General features: G+C 45.2%; 1 protein-coding gene across 2 annotated transcripts; it reads left to right on the top strand.

Annotated features, from left to right (window-relative positions):
- Positions 1–793: 793 nt before the first annotated feature.
- On the top strand, positions 794–20,486 carry LOC129700717 (calcium-activated chloride channel regulator 1-like). Of its 2 annotated transcripts, XM_055641323.1 has the most exons (14): positions 794–972; positions 1,146–1,289; positions 3,492–3,642; positions 4,351–4,459; positions 5,217–5,382; positions 6,199–6,420; positions 6,700–6,924; positions 8,037–8,214; positions 11,594–11,700; positions 12,524–12,745; positions 12,974–13,235; positions 14,098–14,265; positions 15,837–16,064; positions 17,892–20,485. In XM_055641323.1, exons 1-14 carry the CDS (start codon positions 808–810, stop codon positions 18,287–18,289), a joined length of 2,745 nt encoding a protein of 914 aa, XP_055497298.1. In that variant the 5' UTR covers positions 794–807; the 3' UTR covers positions 18,290–20,485. The 2 variants fall into 2 exon arrangements, with proteins under 2 accessions (XP_055497298.1, XP_055497299.1); XM_055641324.1 differs by lacking the exon at positions 6,700–6,924 and having other exon boundaries at positions 17,892–20,486.
- Positions 20,487–22,195: the final 1,709 nt, after the last annotated feature.

Here is a 22,195-nt window from a genome sequence, read left to right as displayed (position 1 = left end):
ATCACATAATTCGCTTGGGCAGCTTACACCCCAGTGGTATGAACATTGACTTCTCTTACTTCAAGTAACCCTTGCTTTCCCTCTCTCTCCATCCCTCCCCCTTCCCAGTTCTCCCACCAGTCTTATTATCTCTGACTGCATTTTATCTCTGTCCTATCCATGTGCCTGTCTAACAGTTTCATAAGTGTTTGGATAGTTCCTGCCTCAACTACCTCAACTGGCAGCCCGTTCTATACACCCACTACCCTTTGTGTGAAAAAGTTAGCCGATAGATTCCTATTAAGTCTTTTCTCCTTCATCTTAAACCTATGTCCTCTGGTCCTCAATTCCCCAAATCTGGGCAAGATCATCGTAAAATACTGGCCTTGCACATGCTGAACAAAGGAATATAATAAAGAAAATATTTTTTTCACAGAGAGTGGTGAATCTCTGGAATTCTCTGCCACAGAAGGTAGTTGAGGCCAATTCATTGGCTATATTTAAGAGCGAGTTAGATGTGGCCCCTGTGGCTAAAGGGATCAGGGGGTACGGAGAGAAGGCAGGTACAGGATACTGAGTTGGATGATCAGCCATGATCATATTGAATGGCGGTGCCGGCTCGAAGGGCCGAATGGCCTACTCCTGCACCTAATTTCTATGCTTCTATGTTTCTATATTTGCAGTGGACTGGAATTTCTCACTCAGTTCCTCACCGCATCGTACAGCCATCACCAAACTTTTCCGTTCACTCCCAGGAAATGGGTGGCACTAGAGAACCTATTTCTTGCTTTATATGAAGTATCGTTGAGCAGAGTGAGTTTCAGAGCAATGAAAATGTTTCACAGAATCCCAGGCTTCGTGTTGCACTGTCTCCTGAATGTCTGTGTTCTGAACTGCTCCAGAGTTACACTGGTCAACAATGGGTATCGAAACATTGTTATTGCGATAAATCCCAACATCCAATATAACAAAAAGCTCATTGAAAACGTTAAGGTGAGGTGATGTCTGAAGCGATCTAATTTCTGCTGTTTTGTTCATTGTAGGTTATTCATCTTGCGTGTGTTTCGGATTTAATGCAAGTTAATGGCGCATTATCGCGTTCTTACGCTGCCCGCCAGGTGATTAAAAGCCAAGAATTATCTTTTAATCCTGAATTTACTTTGCAGGAGATGATGACTGAAGCCTCGAACTACCTCTCCAAAGCTACAATGCATCAACTTTACTACTCAGATGTAAAAATCGTGCTACCTGCTACCTGGGCACTGAAGTCGAACGTGGTTCAGAGACCAAGTACTGAGTCATACGAGAAGGTAAGTGCACAGGGGTGAGAGATTTAAATGATTATTAGTCGATTTCCACCAGCGGCACCTCCTAAAAAGCCCATTGTAGGTTGTGAGTGTTATGTTGAGTGATGGAGCTGAGGAAATTGAAGATAAATCAGGCCGAATAGCAACTTACCTAGATATTCTTACAGGTACTATCTCCCTATAGTTTATTTTAGTTTAGAGATACCGTGTGGAAACAGACCTGTTGACCCACTGTGTCCACTTCGACGAGCAATCACACTTTCATACTACTTCTATCCTACACACACGGGACAATTTATAGAATCCAATTCACCTATAAAACTTGCACTTTGGAGTGTGGGAGGAAACCAGAGCAACAGGAGAAAACCCATGCAGTCACGGGGAGAACTACAAACTCTAAACTCTAAATTCTTTCCCCTGCACGGGAGACCCGACCTTTTCTTTGTCGGGTCTCCGTTGTCGTTGGGGCTGCTACGTGGAGCGGCCTCCGGCAGGAACGACCTGGGTCTCCAGTCGCGGAACTGCGGACGACCCACCTTCACGGAGCTGGCCGAGTCCGGAGCGGGTGGAGCTGTGGTGGAGCGCTGCTGTGGCCCGACCCCCGGAGATTCGGAAGCTCCTACCGCAGGTCTGTGGACAGAAATACAGGGAGCCCGCGGGTCCCTGGTTGGAGACCGCTTTTCGGGGCTTCCGCAACGGCGACTTCTCCCGCCCGAGTTGCGGGGTTGAAGATTAACTGGAGCGGGGCCTTACATCTCCGCCCCGCGCGACTTGGAATTGCCGCAGGATTTTGTGAGCGCCCGCCGGGGCTCCAACACCAAGAGTCCGCCGGGGCTCCAACACCAAGACCCGGTGCTTGGCCTTGCATCACCCGGCGTGGCTTTAATGGCTGCGGGACATTTAACATCGCCAGCCGGGGGCTTTGACTCTGTCTTTGACTCTGACATGGGGGGAGAGGGGAGTGCAGGGGAGAGATATGTTTTTTTTTGCCTTCCTTCACAGCGAGGAGAAGATGCGCTGTGAAGGATGTTTGTGTAAATTGTGTTGTGTCTTGGGTCTTTTTCGTTTTGTATGTATGACTGCAGAGACGACATTTCATTTGGACCTCAACGGGGTCCAAATGTCAAATAAATTGTATTGTATTGTATTGTATTGTATTGTATTGTACAAATGGAAATCTTGTTTGAGATGTGAGAGGAAACCGGAGCATCCTCAGGAAATCCTTGCGGGAGAACGAGCAAATTCCGAACAGACAGGAAGTCAGGATCGAAGCTTGCAGGAATGAGAACCTGGCCCAAAAGGACAATGGGGAATTGTTCAAGCACAAGGAACATTGACAGAATGGAGTCTGGAAAGTCTTGGAGTATGATGTACTGGGGCAAATAGGTCAGGCAGAGATGAGGCAGATAAGCATGATTGACCCCAGATCTCTCAATACTCTTACACTAATGGCCCTGTCCCACGGTACAAGTTCATTCCAAGAGCTCTCCCGAGTTTGAAAAAAAATCAAACTCGTGGTAAGTGGAGAATGAACGTAGCGGGTATGTCGGAGATCTTAGCTCGTAACGCTAATGGCAGGTACTCGTGAAGACTCGCTAACGGCAGGTAAGCTCGGGAAGACTCGTGAAGATTTTTCAACATGTCGAAAAATGTCCACGAGAGCCCCGAGTGCCGACGAGCGGCCATTACTGTAAATCTCCGAGTTCAAATCAGGGCAAACTCGGAAGAACTCTTGGAATGAACTCGTACCGTGGGACATGGCCATAAGTTCTCAAACATAGCATATTAAAATTCACAATTTACAAGGAGATTACTAACAGTGATGGACACAGCCCATCTTGGGTACTGAGCTGCCCACCATTGAAGATATCTAAGGGAGGTACTGCCTCAAAAAGGTAGCCAGCATTACAAAGATTCACACCTGCCATCGGGAAGAAGGTGTTAGGAGTCTGCAAACTGTGACCTCCAGGTTCAGGAACAGATTCTTCCTAACTACTAGGCTATGGAACAGTACAAACAGCAACTAAATTCCAAACTACGATGTGTCTTGTTTGCTCTTTTGCTTTGTTTTGCACTAATATTGTTTTTGGTTAATTTATGTTTCAGTACATATGACAATTAAATGCTCTTGAATTCCCCTCTTGGCAGTGTTTTCTGTTTGTGCGGAGGGCCTTTCACCTAGGAATGTGCAATTTTCTTTCATAGGCGAGTGTAATCATTGCTGAACCATATCTTAAACAAGGAGATACTCCATACACCCTGCAGTATGGCGGGTGTGGCGAGAAGGGACGGTATATTCACTTCACCCCAAACTTCATTCTAAACGACAAAATGACCACCATTTACTGTCCGAAAGGTAAATTACATTAAATTAATTTGCACTGCTATTTCATGTATTGTATGTACTGCTTAAAACTAAATTGGGGTAACATGATATTTTGTCAAACACCCAAGTGTATCATTTAATAACTTTAGTTTCAGTTTAGTTTAGAGATACAGTGCGGAAGCAGACCCTACAATCCGCGCCGACCAGTAATCCCCATACACTAAAGTTAGCCTACATACACTATCGCTCCATAGATGTGTATGTAGAAGGGTCTCTACCCAAAACGTCACCTATTCCTTCGCCCAATAGATGCTGCCTCACCCGCTGAATTTCTCCAGCATTTTTGTCTATCCACATACACTCGGGACAATTTACTATTTTTCCAAGCCAAACCTGTACGTCTTTGGAGTGTGGGAGGAAACCGGAGATCCTGGAGAAAATCCTCGCAGGTCACGGGGAGAACGTGCAAACTCCGTACAGACAGCACCCGTGGTCAGGATCAAACCCAGGTCTCTGGAGCTGTAAGGCAGCAACTCTACCATAGCTTCATCTTGCCGTCCAACCTATTGTTCCTTCTTTGTATGCTTCTTCCTTCTCCAATGTGTGGCTTCCTGGGCAAATTCAACACGCCGATGTGGGTGCATAACCAGAGTGACTCAGATGCTCTTGGTTGCTATTTGGACCTCTGCGAATGCGAAAGAACTGAATTCACCATTGCAAAAATAATTATTTTCACAGGTAGGGTATTTGTTCATGAATGGGCCCATCTTCGCTGGGGTGTGTTTGACGAATATAATGATGCAGTTCCATTTTACATATCTGACAGCGAAACTGCTGAAGCAACAAGGTACGGCAAGGCTAAGTGCATAATCTGAATTGCTCTTTGCGATTTCTAGCTGAAAGAAAACATGGAGGAATTATATTTCTACAGCAACTTCCAATTATTTAGTGTCCAACCTCCACTAGTATTTGCTGCAACTTAGATTGTTTTCTCTGGAACTCCAGTGATTGAGGGGAGACCTGGCAGAATTATATAAAATGATGAGAGAGTGGACAGTCAACACCTTTTTCCAAGAGTAGAAATATCAAAGTGTAGCTTTAAAATGTGAGGGGCAAAGTTTAAAGGAGAGGTTTGAGGCGAGTTTTTTATACAGAGGGTGGTGTGTTTCTGCAACAAAATGCCAGGGGTTGTTTAATTTAGTTTAGTGACACAGTGAGGAAACAGGCCCTTCGGCCCACCGAGTCCATGCCTACCACCGATCCCCATACACGAGCACTATCCTACCCACACTAGGGGGAATTTACAGGCAACTGATCAGAATTGAAGACTAGGCTGTAAATGAGAGGACCAGTATATTTAAGAAAGAGCTGCAGATGCTGGAAAGATCGAAGGTAGACAAAAATGCTGGAGAAACTCAGCGGGTGAGGCAGCATCTATGGAGCATCTATGGTTCCATAGATGCTGCCTCACCTGCTGAGTTTCTCCAGCATTTTTTTCTGGACCGGTAAATTTGATCACTCCTCATCTGTTCTGATGAAATTGTCAAGTGTACAAATACGTATGAACGCAAGTGCAGATTTCTAATTATTATTTTGACTTGCAGATGTTCTCTCAGCATAAGAGGAAAGACTGCTGAATGTAAGGGCAGTGTGTGTTCTTCATGTACCACTGATGAAAGCACAGGATTACCAAACAAACAATGCCAATTCTTCCCAGAGAAAAATCAGAGGTCATCATCTTCAATAATGTACTTACAGGGATTGCCGAATGTAAGTAAAGCCACAGGAAACTTGTTATTTGCCCAGATTGTTGGTTGTTGTTGCTGGCTCTAAATGGAGCTGCCAAACTTACTAATTAGGACTTAAGTGGACACTGAGAGTCTGGGGACTTACTCATGGATTTGAGAGGCCAACTGTCAATTTTCATTCCACCCACTGGATTATTGTCTATTGGTGGACCTTTGGTCAATGGTCCAACGTTGGGGGCCAGAGGAGGGAGAAGGAAAGGGCGGGAGAGAGAGAGGGAGGAGGAAGAGAGTAATGAGCAGGGAGAGAGAAAGAAGGTGGAGAGAGGGGTAGAGAGTTTGGAGGATGAGAGAGAGAGGGAGAGAGAGTGGGAGAGGGGAGAGAGAGGGGGAGAGAAACAGAGGGTAGGAAGAGAGTTAGCTGAGAGAGAAAAGGGGGAGAGGGAGGAGAGAGGGGGAGAGAGACAGGGGGGTTCTGAGGGAGAGAGTGAGAAAGGTGAAGAGAGAGACGTGGAGAGACTGAGGGTAGGAGAGGGGAGAGGGAGACAGAGAGAGTGGGGGGGAGAGAGGGAAGGAGAGATAGAGAAGGAGGAGGGAGGGGGAGGGAGAGGGAGGAGAGAGGGGGTGAAAGAGGACAAGAGAGAAAAGGTAGAGAGAGTGTGGGGAGTGAGCGAGAGAGAGGGGAGAGTATGGAGAATCCATGGTCTTGACTGGATTCCGGAACAGCATGCTGGGGTACTATTCTCAATATATTGTAGTTTTACATTTATTGGCATATTGTTGAGTGCTTTTGAGCGGTTCTAGCCTCTTTCACCTCAGTTCTGTTTCTGCAAACTTCCAGGTGGATAAATTCTGTGATAACAAGACTCACAATGCTGAAGCGCCCAACATGCAGAACAGAATGTGCAATTACAGGAGCACTTGGGACGTGATCAGCAAGTCGGAAGATTTCAGAAACATTTCCTCGCCCCACACTGGTTCGGTCGAACCAACATTCACGCTCCTTCAGGCCAAAGATCGTGTGCTTTGCTTAGTCCTTGATGTCTCAGGAAGCATGGGGAGGGTAAGGTTTTTACAATATTCCATCATGATGTTTTGCTGAATTCGCTGTTAGTATTGGCAATGCTTTATTATTGTCATATACACCGAGATACAGTAAAAGGTTTTGACTGATGAAGGTTAATGTACTGAAAGCCCGCTTGACCTTCCTATCTACCTGTGATGCCATGTTCAGGGAAATATGTACCTCCACTCCTGGATCCCTCTGCCCTCTATAACGCTCCCCATGGCCCTCCCACGTTTTTTGTGTCTGGACACTAATCGGTGCCTTTTTGATATACAGGAGAATCGCATTGGCAGGCTCCGACAAGCAGCTGAGATATTCTTGCTGCAGATCGCTGAGACCGGATCATATGCGGGAATGGTCACTTTTAACAGTGGTGCAAGCATTCAAACGCGTTTAAAAAGGATCAATAATAATAAAGCGAGAGAGGATCTTGTAAAGCTGTTACCAACATTAGCTAATGGGGGTACAAATATCTGTGAAGGAATTCGGTCTGGCTTTGAGGTAAGGCTGTGAAGTTTGTCCAATTCTATTCATTTTAATTAATACCTGTAAGTTCATATGTACGAGGAGCAGGATTAGGCTATTCGTCCACAGAATCTACTCCATTCAATCATAGCTGACTAATCTTTCCATCTCAACCCCATTTTCCTGCCTCCTCCCCATAACCCCCGATACCTGTACTAATTAAGAATCTGGCAATCTTCACCTTTAAAATAAATTCCACAGATTTACCACCCTCTGACAAAAGAAATTTCTCCTCATCTCCCTTCTAAAGGTACTTCCATTAATTCTGAGGCTATGGCCTCTGGTCCTAGACTCTCCCACTATTGGAAACATCCTCTCCATATCCACTATCTATGCTTTTCAGTATTTGGTAAGTTTCAATGAGGTCCCCCCTCATCTTTCTAAACTCCAGCGAGTACAGGCCCAGTGCCTTCAAACATTCATCATATGTTAACCCAACCATTCCTGGGATCATTCTTGTAAACCTCCTACAGACCCTCTCCAGCACCAGCATTTTCTTCCTCAGATGTGAGGCCCAAAACTGTTCACAATACTCCAAATGTGGTCTGACCAGTGCCTTATAAAGCCTCAGCATTATATCCCTGTTTTTGTATTCTCACCCTTTTATTTAGTTTAAAGATACAGTGCGGAAACTGGCCCTTCGGCCCACCGGGTCTGCACTGACCGCAATCCCCGCGCATTACCGTACATATACTGGGGACAATTTACATTTATACCAAGCCAATTAACCTACAAACCTGGGTTACACAAAAAAGCTGGAGAAACTCAGCGGGTGCAGCAGCATCTATGGAGCGAAGGAAATAGGCAACGTTTCGGGCCGAAACCCTTCTTCAGACTAACCTACAAACCTGTATGCTTTGGGAGTATGGGATGAAACCGAAGATCTCGGAGAAAACTCCGTACAGTCAAGCACTCGTAGTCAGGATCGAACTTGGGTCTCTGGCGCTGTAAGGCAGTAGCTAAACCGCTACGTCACCATGCTAACCTCTCAAAATAAATGCTGGCATTGCATTTACCTTCCTTACTACCAATGCGACTTGCAAATTAAAAGTTGCATTTTTTCCCATGTTGATAATTCATTGTTGCAGGTACTTCGTGGAGATGACAGTGCCACCCAGGGGGATGAAATCATTTTACTGACAGATGGAATAGATCACTCTATGGGTAATTGCTTCCCGGAAGTGGAACAAAGTGGAGCTGTAATCCACACTATTGCATTGGGGCCATCTGCAGCTGAAGAGCTAGAAGAGCTCTCAACTATGACAGGTATCTAGTACTCAAAGGAAGTGGCTGAATATATTGTGTTAGGATAACGATTATCCCACTGACTGACAGAGAAGACTAAAGGGCCTGTCCCACTTAGGCGACTTTTTAGGAGAGTGCAGGAGACTGCGCTCGCCTTATGATCGCCATATGTTTGCTGGTGGTCTCTGGTGAGTCTCCTTCATGGTCGCGAGGAGTTCCCGCATTCTGGGAACTAGTCGCGGCTTCAGTATGGTCGCCGCAAATTTTTCAACATGTTGAAATATTTTCTGCAACAAAAAATTGGTCGCCATGGAGAAAATCGATAATCCTGTAGTCGTAAGTGCAGTTGTAGTGGGGTCGCCATGTAGTTATGGATAGTCGAGGTAGTCGTAGGTAGTTTTAGTTAATATGTGGGTGGCGCGACTCTCGTCAGCAGCGGCCTCTGCAGTCGGTCTGTCTTTTTATTATTTTCTGTTTCGTTTCAATGTAGTTTTTAATTATTTTTGTTGGGGTATGTGTGTGGGGGTGGGGGGGTGGGGAAACTCTAAAATCTTTCCCCTGCACGGGAGACCCGACCTTTTCTTTGTTGGGTCTCCGTTGTCGTTGGGGCTGCTACGTGGAGCGGCCTCCAACAGGAACGACCTGGGGCTCCAGTCGCGGAGCTGCGGACTTACCCACCATCGCGGAGCGGGTGGAACTGTGGTGGTGCGCTGCTGTGGCCCGACCCCCGGAGATTGGGAAGCTCCTACCGCAGGTCTGTGGACAGAAATACCGGAAGCCCGCGGGTCCCTGATGGGGCCTTACATCACCGCCCCGCGCGGCTTGGAATGGCCGCCCGACTTTGTGAGCGCCCGCCGGGGCTCCAACACCAAGAGTCCACTGGGGCTCCAACACCAAGACCCGGTGCTTGGCCTTGCATCACCCGGCGTGGCTTTAATGGCTGCGGGACATTTAACATCGCCCGCCGGGAGCTTTGACTCTGTCTTTGACTCTGACACGGGGGGGAGAGGGGGGTGCAGGGGAGAGATATGGTTTTTTTTGCCTTCCTTCACAGCGAGGAGAAGATGCGCTGTGAAGGATGTTTGTGTAAATTGTGTTGTGTCTTGGGTCTTTTTCGTTTTGTATGTATGACTGCAGAAACGACATTTCGTTTGGACCTCAACGGGGTCTAAATGACAAATAAATTGTATTGTATTGTATTGTATTGTATTGTATTGTATTCATCGCTTTTCCTGTTCGGTCATTTTCATTGGCTCATTGGGGAAAAAAAGCGTAAGCACGAGTTTTCAGAACCAAGGATAACTGACAAATGTTAAATGTCCGCCGAACTTCTCAGCTGTGTATCTCTGGCTTATTAAAAGTTGCCTGGCTTCTTAAAAGTGTCTCCACTCCTTCTCCTCCCTTCCCCCTCCCTTCTCCCCCTTTCTCCCCTCCCCCCCTCTCCCCCCTCTTTTAAAGGACTCACCGTACACTGTGCTAGCCGTCTTAACCTTCCTGTTCATCACGGTGTGTGTCTGTATCACCTTGGCTTTGCACCGTGTGAATTTCAGACAGTGCTCCCCCCTCTTTCCCCAGCCCCCGCCTTTGCGGTGTGTGTGTGTGTGTGTGTGTGTGTGTGTGTGTGTGTGTGTGTGTGTGTGTGTGTGTGTGTGTGTGTGTGTGTGTGTGTGTGTGTGTGTGTGTGTGTGTGTGTGTGTGTGTGTGTGTGTGTGTGTGTGTGTGTGTGTGTGTGTGTGTGTGTGTGTGTGTGTGTGTGTGTTCCACTCTGAGAGTCGCAGTTCAAGCTCCCGGTTTTTCAGGCGACTGCCAGGAACTTGACAGTCGCTGGCAGTCTGCTGGAAAATCGCCTAAGTGGGACAGCCCCTTCTGCTTCATGAGTATAGATCTTAATTGATTTTTCTGGATTTTAGAGATACAACACAGAAACAGGCCCTTCAGCCCACCGAGTCCGCGCTGACAAGCGATCACCCAAACACTAGTTTTATTCTACATATTAGGAGCAATTTACACCATACACCCCACACACTAGCACTATCCTACACACTAGGGACCACATAATTTTACCAAATCCAATTAACCTACAAAGCTATACATCTTTGGAGTGTGGGAGGAAACCGGAGCACCCGGAGAAAACCCATGTGGTCACGGGGAGAATGTACAAACTCTGTACAGACAGCATCCGGATCTCTGGCACTGTAAGGCAGCAACTTTATCTCTGTGCCACTTTGCCGCCCCAGTAAAATTCTGTTCATCTGGATTCTGGGCACAAGCTTGACTCAAAATTTCCCGTTAGGGCTGTGGATAATGCCAACAACGACACATACACCTGTTTGTCATTTTAGATCCAACATCTCATATCTATTCATGTTGGTCGCTTCAGCAGAGCAAGGTTAGTCGGGAATAAAGGGGTGAACAATTTTAGTCCAAGTTGGATGAAGATAGTAGGGCGGTTGTTGCGTTAATGAGTCTTGTTGCATTAATAGTTCATAGAATGGTATAGCATGGAAACTGGCCTTTTAGCTCAATTTGTTGATCTAGATGCCCCATCTAATATTAGTCCCATTTCCTGCATTTGACCCATATCCTTCCAAAGAGGAGAGGAGATGCAGAGGAGGTTTACCTGAAAGCTGCCTGAATTAGAGGGTTTCATCAACAGGGTGACTGGATGGACTTGAATTGTTTTCTCTGAAACATCAGAGCTTGAGGGGAGACCTGATAGAAGTATATCAAATGATGAGAGGCATAGTGAACACTCAGAACCTTTTCCCAGGGTAGAGATGTCCAACACAGGAAGGCATAGCCATCAGGTGAGATGAGGAAAATTTAATGGATATGTGCAGGGCACGTTTGTTACACAGAGGATGGCGGGGGTCTGGAACGCACTCAGGGGTTGCAGCGGAGGCAGATAAAATAGTGGTGTTTAAGAGGCTTTTAGATAGGCACGTGGAAGTGCAGGAAGTGGAGGGATTTGGATCATGTGCAGGCAGATGAGATCAATTCAGGTAGCCATCATGTTCAGCACAATATTGTGGGCTGAAGGGCCTGTTCCTATGCTGTACTCTTCTATATTCTACGTTAAATCTTTCCTATTCATGTACCTGTCCAAGTATCTTTTAAATGCTGTTATAGTACCTGCCTCAACTACCTCCTCTGTTAGCTTGTTCCGCATATACCCACCATCCTCTGAGTGAATAGCCAGCCTCTGAGTGAATGTCTGTAAAACTGCAGCAAGTATTCACATTGTTTTGTTCCCAGTGCATACGGCAATTAAACTCTCTTGGCCTTCTTGGATAGGTCTTGCCACATTGGCTGCATTTCACAGTTTACTTAACTTCTTAATTAGGATAGGTGATGGATATTAGCCAAGTCAATCATAAAATGTACCATTTTCCCTCTGCAGGAGGCTTACAGTTTGCGGCAACTGATGACCTGAGTACCAATGGTTTAATTGATTCATTCACCGGATTAATATCAGGAAGTGGTGACAGCAGCCAGCAGTCCATTCAGGTTTGGTTACCTTCCATAAGTTCATAAGTTGTAGGACCAGAAATAGGCCATTCGGCCCATCAACTCTACTCTGCCATTCAGTCATGACTGATCTATCTCTCCCTCTCAACCCCATTCTCCTGCCTTCTCCTCATAACCCATGACACCCCGTACTAATCAAGAATCGGTCAATCACTGCCTTTAACATGTCAATACACAATAGACAAAAGATGCAGGAGTAGGCCATTTGGCCCTACGAGCCAACATCGCTATTCAATGTGATCATGTCTGATCATCCCCAATCAGTATCCCGTTCCTGCCTTCTCCCCATATCCCCTGACTCCGCTATCTTTAAGAGCCCTATCTAGCTCTCTCTTGAAAGTATCTAGAGAACTGGCCTCCACCGTCCTCTGAGGCAGAGAATTCCACAGACTCACAACTCTCTGTGTGAAAAAATGTTTCCTCATCTCCGTTCTAAATGGCTTACCCCTTATTCTTAAACTGTGGCCCCTGGTTCTGGACTCCCCCAACATCGGAAATCCTGCCTCTAGCATGTCCAAACCCTTAATAAAAAATATATAATTCAATAAGAATCCCTTTCATCCTTCTAAATTCCAGAGTATACAAGCCCAGCCGCTCCATTCTCTCAGCATATGACAGTCCGCCATCCCGGGAATTAACCTTGTAAACCTACGCTGCACCTATCCATTGACTTGGCCTGCAACGGTCATGACTTTACGAAGTTCATCAAATAACTCTGCCGGGGACGTACGACATAAGTCCTTATATTCTCACTAAGTGATTGTATTACAGTAAAATAATGATTCTGTTTTTTTGGTTTCAGCTTGAAAGTTCAGGAACAAGCATTGGGAGCAATAGATGGTTAAATGGCACAGTTGTTATCGACAAGACTATTGGCAATGATACATTTTTCGTGGTGAACTGGGAATCAGTGATTCCGACGATGTCTGTATGTGATCCCAATGGAAACATTTATAATAACGCTTACTTTAAGATAGATCAGTCTGCCAAATCAGCTCGTCTTATGATTAAAGGCACTGCACAGGTATGGAACAAAACATTTGCTATATAGTCTGAAATGTCAACTGTTCCACTCTTCACAGATGCTGCCTAACTTGTTGAGTTTGTTGAAATTTAGAGTCTTTGCTGAGATCAATTCAGTTAGCATAGGCAATAATTAATATTTGGGCAATGCTGGACGACACAGAGCAAGTCTTGAGAAAGCTCTTATACACCTCGCGAATATAAATAACACTGACTCTCTGTTTCCTAGAGTGGAACCTGGTTCTACAGCATCCTGAACGGCGGAGGTAACCAGGTTATAACAATCATCGTCACTTCCCGAGCAGCAGATGCACAAGTTCCGCCAATCAAGGTTAACGGGTACATCAGCAGGAAAGACTCCACTAGCCCAATGATATTCTATGTGGAAGTTAGTCATGGATTTCTACCAGTCCTGAATGCGATCGTGACAGCTATTATTGAACGTCCCAATGATCCTCCAATTCAACTGAAGCTTTCTGATGATGGTTTAGGTAGGATACATTAACCAATCCATTGATTTTAGCTTAGTTTAGGATAGAGATACATCATGGAAACAGGCCCTTCAGCCCACTGGGTCCATATTGACCAATGACTGCCCCTACAGCAGTCCTAACCTACACACTAGGGAGAATTTACAATTTAACCAAATCCAATGCATCTACAAACCTGCATGTCTTTGGAATGTGGGAGGAAACTGGAGCACCCGGGGGAAATCCACGCGGTTACAGGGAGAACATAGAAACTCCGTACAGACAGCACCCGAGGTCAGGATCAAACCCGAGACTCTGGCACTGTCAGGCAGCAGCTTTTCCGCTGCGTCACTGTGCCATCCATGATCCATCCAGGTCACTAATGATCAGCAGGCAAGGACATCCTTACTTGGTCTAATCCATCGATGTTGTGATTCCAGATTGCAAGCCGGATGTTAGCTTTGGCTGTGATGACCACATTCTGAGAAAAATAATAAATGAAAGATTACAAGAGCTTGTCGAAGCATTAATATCAAAGCCAATGTATCACACCCAAAGAAAGTTATGAAGCTTAGTCTTGGTTTGCAAATATTACTTAGTCATTAATGAATATCCATATGGTGAGGTTATCAACCTCCATTATACCATTTAGCATGTAAATGCTAAAGTTAGTGCATTATTAATATTCCTTTCATCGTTCGTCAACAATCATTTATTTAGATTTTTAGTTTAGTTTAATTTATTATTGTCACGTGCACCGAGGTGCAGTGAAAAGCTTTTGTTTGCGTGTTATCCTGTCAAAGAAAAGACTGCACATGAATACAATCAAGCCTATTGTCAGAACACATTTCTTTGATTTTCATTTACCTTTCCTTGCCCTCAGGTGCTGATATTGTTAAGAATGACGGTGTTTACTCAAAGTATTTCATCGACTTCCGCGGAAAGGGGAGATACAGCGTTAAAGTGCGCGTGCTGGGAATCGAAGGCACCACAAGTGTAACGTTCAGAAGAGGAGGACAGGCCCTGTGCCTGCCAGGATACGTGGAGAATGGTAATGAAGATTCAGCAAAATAGAGGTGGAATCGCTAATACAGTCATGGAGCTACACAGCAGAGAAACAGGCTCTTTGGCCCTACTCGCCCATGCTGAACCGGTTGCTTAACAGAGCTAGTCGCCCTTGACTGCCCTTGGACCACATACCTCCAAATCCATCTGTACACTTGTCCAAATGCTTTTCAAATGTAGTAACTGTACCGGCCTCTACCACTTCCCCAGACAGCTCATTTCATGTACGCACCATCCTATGTGTGAGTAAATTGCCCCTCAGATCACTTTTTAATCTTTCCCCCTCATCTTAAACCTATGCCTCTATTTTTAATCTTCCCTCCTCTGGGGAAAAAACCAGTGACTTTTCACATCATCTATACACCTCACACCTCAAGTGTGACTTATCACCTCATCATCACCTCACCTCATCTGTGGAATTTTCTGCCTCAGATGGCGGTGGAGGCCAGTTCTCTGGATACGTTCAAGAGAGAGTTAGATAGGGCTCTGAAAGATAACGGAGTCAGAGGATATGGGGAGAAGGCAGGAATGGGGTACTGATTGGGGATGATCAGCCATGATTACATTGAATGGTGGTGCTGGCTCAAAGGGCCGAATGGCCTGTTCCTGCACCTATTGTCGATTGTCTGTTGTATACCGTTCAGGATCTTATTAGCCTCTATAAGTTCACACTTCAGCCGCCAATGTTCCTGGAATCAAAGACACAGTTTATCAAACATCTCCTCACAACTCAAACCTCCAAGTCCTGATAACATCCTTGAAAATCCTTTCTGCACCCTTTCCAGTTTAATAACATCCTTCCTGTAGCAGGGTGACCAGAACTGTCCACAGCCCTCCAATGATAGACACAAAATGCTGGGGCCTGAAGAAGGGCCTCGACCCGAAATGTCACCTATTCCTTCGCTCCATAGATGCTGCTTTACCCGCTGAGTTACTCCAGCATTTTGTGTAGACAAATCACCGGGCCAGGCAGCATCTCTGGAGAAAAGGAATAGGTGACATTTCAGGTTGAGACTCTTCTTAACCCGACCCTAACCGTCATCTATTCCTTTTCTCCAGAGACGCTGCCTGACCTGCTGAGTTACTCCAACATTTTGTGTTTATCTTCGGTGTAAACCAGCATCTGCAGTTCCTTCCTACCCACAATCCTCCAAACGTAGCCTTATCAACATTCTATGCAACTGTAACATAAGATCCCAATTTGTGTACTCAATACCCTGACCAATGAAGGCAAGAATGTCTGAAGTATTCATACATATGGGAGAATAAGTTGATCTAATTGTCATTAGGAGTGACCTGAACGTCACCTAACCATGTACTCCAGAGATGATGCCTGACCCTGAGTTACTTTAGCACTTTGTGTCCTTCTGTGCATTCACCCTATCCAATCCGTGATTTTATACACCTCTATAAGATCACCCTCAGCCACCTGCTATTCAAGCCTGCTCATTCTCACTGTAGTTTAGCTCCTCGAGTCCTGGCAACATTCTTCTAAATATCCTTTGCACTGGTTATGGAGGCAGGATCTAAGCAGTGCATTACTTTCTTTCCTTTTAGGAAATATTGAGGTAAATCCATTGAAATCCGACATTAGTGAGGAAGATCTACACAATGAATTAGGAGACTTCACCAGGGTTCAAGCAGGAGGGTCGATCTCACTGCCATCGGCGACACCCCTTATTAACTTTCCACCATCTACAATCACAGATCTGCTGGCAACAATAGTTAAAAATAAAATTAAACTGGAATGGACCGCACCAGGAGGAAACTATGATAAAGGATCAGGTAATTCTGACTGTGATTATAAATTACCTATGAGGAATTATTTTTTCGAGGTGTGAATTGATCCAATGACTGACGAGTTCTTATTACAGCAGGGATATAGATGTCCCATATACATGAATTTAGTGTTAATCCATTTTAGTGGTTTAAATTAAGTCAAATACAAAGAGCAGCACAATGGAGAAATAGTTTAAAAAAATTATTACAAGTATAAAGACAATGGTTATTATTATATAAAACATTACAATTGATATAAAATATTGCACAAAACGAAAGGACTTATAGTTTAGTCTAGCTTAGCCTACTTGGTTTATTTTTGTCACGTGTGCCAAAGTCTAATGAAATGCTTTTTTTTGTTGCGTTCTATCCAGTCAGCGGAAAGACTATACATTGTATAGATAGAGGATAAAGGGAATAATGTTTAATGCAAGATAAAGTGCAGTCAATTCCGCTAAAGATAGTCCGAGCATCTAGAAAGAGGTAGATGATAAGTCTTTACCACTCTACAGTTGATGATAAGATGGTTCAGCTATTTGTATAAAATTAAATGATCCAAAATGCCATATGCATATTATGGCATTTAAGAGATCTTTCAATAGGTACATGGGTATGCTGGGAATGTAGGGATATGGATTATGTAGAGGTAGATAAGAGTTGGTCTTGGCATCAATTTCACTTTGCGACAATTAAATTGAATCTTGAATCTTGATGACTGAAGAAGGGTTCCTGAAATAATGACTGAAATGTTGCCTATCCATGTCTTTCAGAGATGCTAACTGATCTGCTGTGTTACTGCAGCACTGTGTTTATTTTTATAAACCAACACCTGCAGTTCCTTGGTGTCTCTATATTTATTGAAGGTTGCGCACAACCTGTCTACTTTCTTGACCTCTTTTCATAAAGCCATAGTAACTGTCTGCTTTATCCAATAGTCAATAGTCAATAGTCAATAGTCAATAGTCAATAGTCTATTTAATTGTCATTTGGACCCCTGCAGGTCCAAACGAAATGCCGTTTCTGCAGCCATACATTACACACAAATAGACCCCAGACACAACATAATTTACATTTTACATAAACATCCATCACATAGCTGTGATGGAAGGCCAAAAAAAACCTTATCTCTCCACTGCACTCTCCCCCCCCCCCCCCCCCCCGATGTCAAAGTCAATTGTCCCGCGGCCATTAAAGCCACGCCGGGTAGTGCGAGGTCGCACACCGGGTCTTGGTGTTAGAGACTCCGGCGTGCGCTCGCAGAGTCCCGCGGCCATTCCAAGCCCCACGGGGCAGTGATGTAGGCCCCGCTCCAGGAGCTCTTCAACCCCGCAACTCGGGCGGGAGAAGTCGCCGTTGCAGGAGCCCTGAAAAGCGGTCTCCCTCCAGGGATCCGCGGGCTCCCGGTGCCGCCGTCCGCAGACCCGCAGTAGCAGCCTCAGCAGCAGCAGCGGCAGCGGCAGCAGCAGCAGCAGCAGCGGCAGCGGCAGCGGCAGCGCTCCTCCACCGCTCCACCCGCTCCGGACTCGGCCAGCTCCGCGACGGTGAGGTGAGTCGGCACCAGAGTCCCCGGCTTCTTCTGTTGGAGGCCGCTCCTCGTTGCAGCCCCAACGACAACTGAGACCCGACGAGAAAAGGTCGGGTCTCCAGTGCAGGGAGAGATTTAAAAGTTTCCCCCTCCCTCCCCACCTCACCCCCCCACCCCCCCCACACGCACACCCCAACATAAAAATAACAAAACTACATATAAACATAGACAAAAATAATAAAAACGCGGACAAACAATTGTGTATTAAAAAAATTTGCATCCAATCTCCTCTATGCCTTTTTTTTTAGCATCTCGCTACGAAATGAGAATGAGTGACAAACTTCTGCAACTAAGAGACCATTTTTTCAGAGCTCTGTTGATTAATACGACTACCATATATCCACAACCCTATGGTTCCAAGGAAACGGTGATGATTTACTCCGAGCATCCAAACATGCAAAATGGTGCAGCGATCTACTTTGCTGTGCGTGCGTATGATAAAAGCAATCTTACCTCTAAACTGTCAAACATAGCCAGGGCATCTTTCTTTGAGCCTTTGTCTAAGTCCAAGTGGTGGATTTGTGAAAACCAGAAGATGTGGTTCCCAATATTGATCGTAGTTATTGGGTGTCTTATTGTTGGGATCACTGTTTATATTGTGTGCCAAAAAAAAAAAAAGTGGGCTCCTGAGAGTGTACCATTGTAATAAATGGATAGTTAATAATGAACTTCCAGCCATTTAGCTGCCTTTCAATTTTACAGAATAGGTTAGAAAGGGAGAGATAATGTGAAGATCCTTTGGGAATTTTGCAATTTTTGCTCCATCTTCCAAGATTTACTCATCCTAAGATTACCACAATTGGGGAGATTTCCCGTCCAATGTTATCCATGGCTATTCTTTCATTCTCCTGCGTATAAACTGACTTGAAAAACACAAAGTGCTGGAGGAACTCAATGGGTCAGACGGAATCTCCTGTTGGATAGGGATAGGTGATGATTTGGGTCGGGACCCTTCTTCAGACGGTGAGGTCCTGAACCAAATCAGGACCATGTTGTCCAGAGATGCTGCCTGACCCACTGAGTTAATCCAGAACTATATTTTTTGTAACTCAGGGTCTGCAGTTCCTTGTGTTTCCATAACCTGAAGATCTGGTTTCACTTCAGGATGCTGCAGTCCAGACTTGCACCAACACGTCTCACTTATTTGCATTTGAGCAAATTTATTTCTCTTTACAAGTGTGGAATTTATAAAACTGATTAATTTTGTTGCTATTTCCATTGCTGTACACTGATAAAAAATATCCTTGCAATGAAACTATTGTCTCCTTTTTGTGACAGTCATACAGTACGGGAATGGGCCCTTTTGCCCAACTCGTCCGTTGACCAAGATGCTCCATCTAAGCTAGTCTCATTTAGCTGAGGGGTGATCTTACAGAGGTGTGTAAAATCATGATGGGAATAGATATGGTGAATGCACAGTCCTTTATCCAGGGTAGGTGAATCAACAAACAAAGGACATGGGTTTAAGGTGAGAGAGTCAAGATTTAATATGAACCTGAGGGACAACGTTTTCACACAGAGGGCGGTGGGGAGGAACGAGCTGCAGAGGAATTAGTTGAGGCAGGTACCATAACATTTAAAATATATTTGGACAAGTACACGGATAAGAAAAGCTTAGAGGGATATGGGGCAAATGCAGGCAAATGGGACATGTAGATGGGGCATCTTGGTTGGGATGGACTAGTTGGGCCGAAGGTCCTGTTTCCATGCTGTATGAAGGTATGACTCTATGATTACATAGTTTAGTTTAGAGATACAGTTCGGAAACAGGCCCTTTCGGCCCACTGGGTCCGCACCGACCAGCGATCCCCGCACATTAACACTATCCTATACCCACTAGGGACAATCTTTTTTACATTTACCAAGCCAATTAACCCACATACCTGTACGCCTGTGGAGTGTGGGAGGAAACCGAAGATCTCGGAGAAAACCCACGCAGGTCACAGAGAGAATGTACAAACACTGTACAGACAGCACCCGTAGTCGGGATCGAACTCGGGTCTCCGGCGCTGCATTTGCTGGAAGGCAGCAACTCTACCACTGCATCACCGTGCCGCCCAAAGAAACAGCAGAACCTGTGAGAATTCATACTCAATCCATAATTCTTCTCTTGCAGCCAGTTTAATGTACAGTGGCATCACGGAATTCCAGGAAGATTACTGTAAGGAGGTGAGTATTTGGCCTGACTCTGTGCCTACTCTCTGCAAGAGGAACCCAGCTGGTCTCATTCCCCCACCCTTGTCCCAGTTACATGCAATTCTCATTTCACATACTTGCCCTGCAACCCGTTGAATGCCAGTGCAACCCACATCATATATCGTTCACCCGTGAAGCAAATACAACCGTTTAGATCACCAATCCAAAGAAACGCTAGTCTTAGAGCTACCCATGTGAATAACAATTATAATTCCCTGACAGCCATACTAATAAAGCAACAAGACACACAACTACATAAAGGTTAATATAAACATCCACCACAGCAGATTCCCCATGTTCCTCACTGTGATGGAAGACAATAAAGTCGAATCCTCCACTTCTCTCTTTATTCTGCCGTGGTCGGATGAGTCGAACCATCCGCAGTCGGGACGATCCGAAGCCGGCGATTAAAGCTCACGCGTCGGGGCAATCGATGCTCCCACGTTGGGGCGGTCGAAGCTCCTGCAGCTTGGAGCTCCCAAAGTCGGTCCCTAATCAGGGACCATGAGCTCCGTGATGTTAAGTCTGCAGGCTCCCACTTCCGAGGTCGATACCAGGCAGAGGGATTGCCAGCTCCACGATGTTAGGCCACAGTGCGGACGTAGATGCAATACGTAGATGCATCTCCGTCAAGCTAAGAGATTAAAACCCAAACCCTCCCCCCACCACCCCCCACATAAAAAAATCTAAAGTACACTACAAGATGCATTTGAACACATACTAGAAAACAAAAAACGACGGAAAAGGACGAGATAGACTGTTGGCGAGGCAGCCATTGCGGGCGCCACCTGATGAAGTCCCTCACTGTCTCTCTATTTTACCCCCTCATAAAACGCCTTCAGTTTACTGTATATAAACTCATTCTGCCTTTAACACATCGATGCTATGTCCAAGTCATTAAGTCATAGAGAATGGAAATAGGTCCTTTGGGCCAACTTGTCCATGCCTACCAAGATGCTCTATTTACACTAGTTGCACCCAACCACGTTTGGCCCATATCCCTCTAAATCTCTCCAAATGGACCTGTCCAAATGTTTTTTAAATATTGTTATAGTAACAACAATTATTGTTTCTAGAAATACCGTCATCACTGAGATCAACCTGAATGGTCTGTAGTTGCTGGATTTATCCATGCACCCTTCTTTGAACAAGAGCATTAAAAAATAGGCTCCTTCAGACTCTAGGCAAGACTACCAATACCCCGATCTACCACCCACCACTACGGTATCTACAGATGTTTGCAAAGCTATGGGCAACACCTCTGCAATCACTACTATTTCTCTCAGCAATCTTGGCTGGAGATGTGGCTTAGTAGCTAAATATCAGGTTTGGTTTAGGTTTACCAAGGTACAATGAAAAATTCTTGTTGTGTGCTAACCAGTCAGTGGAATGACAATACATGATTACAATCGAGCCATTCACATTGTACAGATACATGACAAAAGGGAACAACATTTAGTGTAAGATAAAGCCAATAAAGTCCAAACAAAGATAGTCCCAGGGTCACCAAAGTGGTAGATAGTAGTTCAACACCGCTCTCTTGTTGTGGTAGGATGATTCAGATGCCTGACAACAGCTGAAAAGAAACTGTCCCTGAATCTGGAGGTGTGCATTTTCACACTTCTATACCTTTTGCCCAATGAAAGAGGGGAGAAGAGGTAGTGACCAGGGTATGATTCATCCTTGATTATGCTGCTGGCCTTGCCCGATATGTGCACTATTTTGTGTTCAGATCCCAATGTTCCATCCTATTGACTTCATTGTGAGCAGAAAGTGATTGTCACCGATGGCCAATATGCTCGCAAACATTTAGTGCCTGGAGGCAGAATCTGTCTTAATTAAAGCAACGAGGCTCTGAAATCAGACTTTCCTTCATTTGCAAAGAAGCTCTCCTTACAATTGATGCAAGTTGACTACGCATTGGCTTGGCGGCATCAGCCGCAGCATATGCTAACAGTTCACGTAATGCCCCTTTCAATCTCACTTCCAAATTAGAAAAGGCAATGGTTTCATTGAACCAAGCTGCTGGTTGAAAACAATTCAAGAAAAGAGGAAATGGCACTCAGTAAATGCCCGTGTGGTAAGCCGCAGGTCTAAGAGTAACACTGAAACATGAAAATGTCTGCTGACACAGCTAGAATAGACTGTGTGGTTCCTCTTGCTGTGAACTTCCAGGAAAGACCATGCCAATTAAATCAGTTGATCAGTCAGGGGGAGGGTTCCCAGCTAATGGAATAGATAGGGTTAATGCAGTCCTTTACACAAGTTGGGGGAATCATGAACCAGAGGGCATAGGTTTAAGGTGAGATGGGCAAGATTTAATGTTAAGGTCTCAACCGGAAACACCAGTCTGAAG

Source organism: Leucoraja erinacea, chromosome 10, assembly GCF_028641065.1.
Source record: "Leucoraja erinacea ecotype New England chromosome 10, Leri_hhj_1, whole genome shotgun sequence".
NCBI classification, from domain to species: domain Eukaryota; kingdom Metazoa; phylum Chordata; class Chondrichthyes; order Rajiformes; family Rajidae; genus Leucoraja; species Leucoraja erinaceus.
The sequence above is the reverse complement of the archived record's forward strand: the minus strand, read 5'-3'. Positions and strand labels throughout refer to the sequence as shown.

Excerpts from the sequence above, each read along its gene's own strand:
- LOC129700717 (XM_055641323.1), top strand. The coding sequence starts at position 808 with ATGAAAATGTTTCACAGAATCCCAGGCTTCGTGTTGCACTGTCTCCTG. Across the intron at positions 11,701-12,523 it reads GCAGCCAGCAGTCCATTCAG|CTTGAAAGTTCAGGAACAAG; the intron begins GTTTGGTTACCT and ends TTTTGGTTTCAG. Across the intron at positions 13,236-14,097 it reads GCTTTCTGATGATGGTTTAG|GTGCTGATATTGTTAAGAAT; the intron begins GTAGGATACATT and ends CCTTGCCCTCAG.